This window comes from Poecilia formosa, unplaced genomic scaffold, assembly GCF_000485575.1.
Source record: "Poecilia formosa unplaced genomic scaffold, Poecilia_formosa-5.1.2 Scaffold547, whole genome shotgun sequence".
Lineage (NCBI taxonomy): Eukaryota > Metazoa > Chordata > Actinopteri > Cyprinodontiformes > Poeciliidae > Poecilia > Poecilia formosa.
The window spans coordinates 268,516-274,530 of record NW_006800486.1 but is presented as its reverse complement, the minus strand read 5'-3'; the positions used below and the strand labels follow the sequence as shown (position 1 = coordinate 274,530).

Below are 6,015 nucleotides of genomic sequence, written 5' to 3'. Positions count from 1 at the left end.
TACAACATGTTAACAACGGATTAAACAGTTTTAACTGCTGATAAAAGTGACAGAGGACACAAGTATGGGAAGTGAGGAAGCCCCTACTGTATCAAATTGACATAGGAATAACAGAGAGTTGGTCATTCTAAGGTAAAAACCCAGCGCATACAGATTCATATTTTATTTGTTTCTCATCCAGACGGCTTCCTGCGCCCCCCCTGCAATGACACGGCGCCCCCCCAGGGGGCGCGCCCCACAGTTTGGGAACCTCTGGGTTAGGTTAACATCGGTCTGAAATGTTCAGCCCCAACTTTAGAGCAGAAATGAAGCGTAGTTTCGCGTTTTTCCTCCTCAGTGTGACCGGTCCAGTCCGGCTGAACTGAATGCTTTACGGTCCGGTGGCGTTTAGCTGTTCTTAGATTGAAGCTCTGCAGCTCTTCTTTACCCAGAAGCTGCATCTGATCAGTGAATCAGGCAGGAAGAGTTTCTAACGAGACCAGCAGAGGGCGCTGACAAGACGAGACAGAGAGAAAATGTTTTCCTGATGTTTCTGGATCATCTTTAACTTTCGATCTTTCTCCCTCATTCATCATTTCTTTATTTTTTCATCATTTCTTTATTTTTTATCCTGATTTCATTCCAGTCATCCTTTTCTCCATCCTGCTGTTTTCTTCATCTCCTCCTTATTTCCAGTCCTCCATCTTCCCCTCCATCCTGTTCTCCCTCCTTTTCTCTCCCTCTCTCTCGTCAGGCCTGACCAAAGATGGCGGCCGTAGCGCCAACGCCGAGTCGCTCGAGGAGGTTCTGAACATTTTAGCAGAGGAGGGCTCTGATTGGATCTATGGCTTCTTCACCTTCCTTTATGATGTAGTTTCTCCCCCTGCACAGCGAGGTGAGGAAGAGGAGGAGGAGGAAGGGCGGGAGGCCTCCGCTGATGATGTGGAGGTCAAAGGGGTCATTCTGGACCTGCAGAACCAGTAGAACAGGAAGCAGGCGGTCTGACGGCGTAGAACCAGATCCAACAGGTCTGAGTCGAAGCTCCAGTTCCCACTGCAGGAGCGGACTGGGAGGACTGGGAGGACTGGGTTCTGGAGACAAATACAACAAGCAAGGAGAAATGAAGAGGAAGAGATTAAAACTGTTTTTATCTTCATACGAGCTGATTAGAAAGAAAAATAATTAATATTTTAGCTAAAATTAAAAGTTTGCAATTTTATGTCATAACTGCATAATGTCACATGATTTTATGTCAGATTTTATTTATTGAGCTATTATTATTAAATAAAAAAAATTATGTATGCAATTTGTTGTTTCGGTACGGCAGACTATTAGGACCAGGCTAAGAATTATAATAACAATATTATAATTTTAGAATAAAGTCTTAATATTAGAAAAATAAAGAGGCAATATTACCAGAAAAAAGTTTTAAAATGAGAAAAAAAAAGTTTTAATGAGATGAAAGCTTCGATAATCAAGATCTAACGTGACCAAAGTCATGTAAAATAAAATTGACTTTATTCTTGATTTTTATTTTATTGTCATATTATGAGACTTTATTTTTACAACAAACAAACAAAAAGCTACAAATCAGAAATACGTTTGAGTCAACAGTATTAACACTAAAATCTTCTGCTCATTAAGATCAAATCAACATTTTTCTGTTTTTAAATTAATGCACGTTGCTGCGTTCTGATTGGTTGGCTGCTTGAACGTGATCCGTCTCTTTAAATCAGGTTAGTTTCAGGCGTTGACATCTCTTCCTGCATCGTGTCGGTAAAATCTGCAGAACGATGCAGGTTTTTTTAGTCTCTCACACCTGAATGACATCAGACGTTTCTATGAGCTGCATGGTTGGTGTGTTTACACTGGGCTTCATGTTTTCTGACCAATAAGGTTAACCTCGTTTATTAAACCTGACACCAGCTGCACCCTTGTTGATATTCCTCCTGTGACCTTTAACCTCCCTGAACTCCGTCAGCTGCTGTTTCTTCCTGTTCTCTGAGCTAAAGCCGCAGCTCTCTCCCCTCAGATCAGAGGAAGTTCAGAGGAAGCTCTGAGCGGATGAGAACAGGTACGGTTGGCTGGGTTTGGGTCTGTCTGCAGCGCCGCGCTCACCTGATGCGTGTTTCTGTTTCTGAACTCCGTAGAGGAGGAGAAGAAGAGAGGCAGGCGCAGAGGTAATGTGGAGTTTACTAACGGCGCTCCATGTTGAACCTGACAGCATGTCTGCTGGATCTGATTCAGCTGGAAACGCCTTCAACCTCTGCTACAGTTTATGTTAACATTGAATAACAGTCTTAACTAAACACCAAACTTTAATGCTTTATTTTTACCTGTTTAACAGTAAACTAGCCAATCTTTTACTACTTGTTTGTAGAAAAGGGATTGTGAGTCTAATGGCTTGCCGTATTTAACATCCTGGCGTTTGGAGTTGATTGTTCTGTTTCTCCTGAGCCACAAAGACAGGATTCAGTTCAGTTCAGTTTTATGAATGGCAGCACCGAAATCTCCTGAATGGTTTTGGTCATTAATGAGTTTATGGTGAGTTTACTGGTTACAAAGATAGGAGTTTTGATTTTCTACCCAACTGGCCGCTAGCTGGGCTGAACATGGCTGATTAGTCACCAGTTGGTGCCATGTGGGCTAAACGTGGCCGATTGGTCACCAGTTGGTGCCATGTGGGCTAAACGTGGCCGATTGGTCACCAGTTGGTGCCATGTGGGCTTAGAGTGGCTGATTTCTCTTTCTTACTGTTAATTCAATGTCACATACTGTTTTTATTTTGTTTTTTAATTATGTAAAGCACCTTGAAATGCCTTGCTGCTGAAATGTGCTATGCAAATAAAATTTGATTGATTGATTGATGTGGGCTGAAAGTGGCCGATTGGTCACCAGTTGGGACCAGTGGGCTTTAAGTGGCTGATTTTGGTTGTCAGCTGATTTCTTGATGGATTGCCATCAGGAAATATTCATGATGATTCTTGATCTGCAGGGAGTTCCTGTCGCGCATTAATCGCATGGTTTCGTTGTTTTGCCGCTTGGTATGTTTAATCATGAGCTGTTCATGCTGAAAGCAGAACGGTTTACGTTTTGATTTGTTGTTAATCTTTGGAGATAAGATGGTTAGCTCCCAGAATGCCTTTCACTCACCTTCGGTTTGGGCTTGTTTGGAATGCAGTGGTTCACTGATGCTCGCCTGTGAGACGGTTGGGTGGCCTGTGCTCAGCATGAGAGTAAATGTAGATGATCTCAGCAGTTTGACGAGTTGTTTCTGCTCTCAGCATCAGGAGAGACTTCAGGAGAGGCTGAAACGAACCAAACCAAAGGTACAAAAATCTACTGCCTCCTAGAAACCAGAGTGTGAAAATGTTGATGCTTGGCTCTGATTAACTGTAATGGATGATTTCCATGAAACAATTAGCATCACTAATTGATCCTAATTGTTGCACACTAGCAGGTTAAAGGTCATTTGAAAGGGTTGAAGGACAAGGTTATGGGACAATGTCTTCTAGGCAGATGAGACCAAAGTAGAGATGATTCCTCCAACAGGCTGAATATCTTAGTAACATTAAGGTTTGAACTCCTGACACTCAGCAAGCAGTCCTTAGTGATATGTGCATGGTCATGTTGTGATGACAATAGACACCTTTAGTATCATGTTTGTTTCCAGTCAGTAAAACAAACAAAAAGATGTCACTGAAGTTCATGTTAGTTTTCAGTTGAAACCATAAATACTAACGTGTCTCCCAGATCCTCCTTGCTGTGTCTGTGGAAGATGATCATTTCTAACCGGTCGGCTGAAATCTTTCAGCTCAGACTTCGGGTCCTCCGGTCCGAGGCGTCAAGCTGCGCTCGGCTCTGAGGGAGGAGCTCAGGCTGATCCACGAGAAGATGGAGGCCAAGAGGATCGCTCGGATCGCACTAGCCGAGATCCGGGCGCTCCTGGCTGAGGAGGAGCAGGAGAGGGAGGCGGCTTGGGCACAGAAGATGAAGGACCTGGAAGCAGCTCAGGAACAACTGAGAGATGAGAGGAGGCTTGAANGCTAAAGGTGGCCGATTGGTCACCAGTTGGGGCCATGTGGGCTAAAGGTGGCCGATTGGTCACCAGTTGGTGCCATGTGGGCTAAACGTGGCCGATTGGTCACCAGTTGGTGCCATGTGAGCTAAACTTGGCCGATTGGTCACCAGTTGGGGCCATGTGGGCTAAACGTGGCCGATTGGTCACCAGTTGGTGCCATGTGGGCTAAAGGTAGCCGATTGGTCACCAGTTGGGGCCATGTGGGGTAAAGGTGGCCGATTGGTCACCAGTTGGTGCCATGTGGGCTAAACGTGGCCGATTGGTCACCAGTTGGTGCCATGTGGGCTTAGAGTGGCCGATTGGTCTCACTAGTTGGGGCCATGTGGGCTAAACGTGGTCGATTGGTCTCACTAGTTGGGGCCATGTGGGCTAAACGTGGCCGCTTGGTCACCAGTTTAGGCCATGTGGGCTAAACGTGGCCGATTGGTCACCAGTTGGGGCCATGTGGGCTAAAGGTGGCCGATTGGTCTCACTAGTTGGGGCCATGTGGGCTAAACGTGGCCGATTGGTCTCACTAGTTGGGGCCATGTGGGCTAAACGTGGCCGATTGGTCACCAGTTGGGGCCATGTGGGCTTAGAGTAGCGGTTCTCAACGTGGGTGGTACCGCCCCTCAGGGGGCGTTCAGAGTACGGCAGGGGGCGCTGGCGGACATTTTTACAAAAGGGGGGCGCTGGGATGCCTTTGGTCGAAGGTAAACTTTACACCTTAAATGCACAACAATGCCAGTTTAGACTTTGAGCAACTTGGTAAAACTGTATTGTGTAACATTAAACCATGCTTGGCTGCAACTGTATCGATGGCAGCTCTTCTTCTATCCTGTGTTTGTTAGCTTCTTGGCGCAGCTCCGTTCTCCTGCTACTGGTAGCTAAAATCACGATACCCCCACTTTGTATCCCTCTGAAAAATGAACCATTTAAATAAAAAAATCCCTCCATGGTGATACCACGACAGAGAGCGTTCATTTTATAGCGTTAACAACGGAGCTGTAAGGTCCGGTATGAAACGGGGGAGATAGAACAACACAGCACTTTTAAATTTCAATAATCAGAATACCGAAATTGTTTTCGTTGTTTAAAAGGTTTATGTCAGTCTGCCTTTAACCCGTTGATGCGTTTCCCGACCGCCCTGCACCTTAGGGGGTAAAAAAAAAAAAGACGCGCACATTGCGCAAAACTCTGAAACAGGAGAAGCGGGACATAAAACGGAGCGACGAACTAGATGTGAATTATGGCATAAAAACAGAGAATCCGACGCTGAACAGTGAAAAACAAACACATGATGTGAAACATGATGATTAGGCGGCGCAGCAGGTGATGAGTGAAGATTAATGATGGTCAATAAATGATCAAATAAATTTAGCAACAGGAAACAAACTAAAGTGGACATAGCAATAAACCAAGAGAGGATAATACTAATCAAAGGAAACTAAATGGGAATGAATGAATAACAAAATGCAAGAATAAACTAAGAAACTAAAGTAAATACAGAGGAGTAAACTGGTATGGCAAGACCTTTCGAGCAATAATTAATACAGAGTATGGCAAGAATAAACAGACACTATTTCCAGATAAAAAGTCAAATAATATTGTTGAAATGTCATGGGTTTGTTGAGACCACACCTAGTACTGAGAATAAATACATCTTACAGATCATAACAGTAAATAACTTATCACTTATTTATGTTTTTAATTAGATTTGATTAAGAACCAGATTTGTTCTTTGTAATTTCTGTCCAGTAAAACTATTAATCTATAATCAATAGACAGGTCTATATAAAGATATAATCCATGTTTCTGTCTCATTTCTATGGCATTAAAAGGACCTGGAACTTTTGTTTTTCCACTGAAAGCTCTGGTTTGAACAGTAAATGCCATGTGGGTGAAATTTTATGGATGACACTCTGATGTCCCATTCTCCTGAAGGCAGCACAGAGCTGCGCCACCAGAAACCTACA

The 6,015-nt window shown here is 43.9% G+C and overlaps 2 protein-coding genes across 12 annotated transcripts in view; both read left to right on the top strand.

Moving 5' to 3' along the window:
- Positions 1-6,015, top strand: part of unm_hu7910 (un-named hu7910) — a 29,171-nt gene that overhangs the window by 8,984 nt on the left and 14,172 nt on the right. For 6 of the 10 annotated variants that reach the window (XM_016665077.1, XM_016665075.1, XM_016665073.1 and 3 more), the window contains one exon: positions 734-874. The exons of the other annotated variants lie outside the window; for them this stretch is intronic. In XM_016665077.1, the coding sequence (XP_016520563.1) occupies positions 734-874 (141 nt within the window). The remainder of the gene's footprint in view (positions 1-733; positions 875-6,015) is intronic. 10 annotated transcript variants of the gene reach the window in all.
- Positions 1,583-6,015, top strand: part of LOC103129441 (calponin homology domain-containing protein DDB_G0272472-like) — an 11,134-nt gene continuing 6,701 nt past the window's right edge. Inside the window, exons 1-3 of one of the 2 annotated variants that reach the window (XM_016665081.1) lie at positions 1,583-2,053; positions 2,130-2,159; positions 3,794-4,023. In XM_016665081.1, coding sequence (XP_016520567.1) covers positions 2,044-2,053; positions 2,130-2,159; positions 3,794-4,023 — 270 coding nt within the window. In that variant the 5' untranslated portion in view covers positions 1,583-2,043. Of the gene's footprint in view, positions 2,054-2,129; positions 2,160-2,829; positions 3,309-3,793; positions 4,024-6,015 lie in introns of those variants that run through there. The other variant, XM_016665082.1, reaches the window with a different exon arrangement.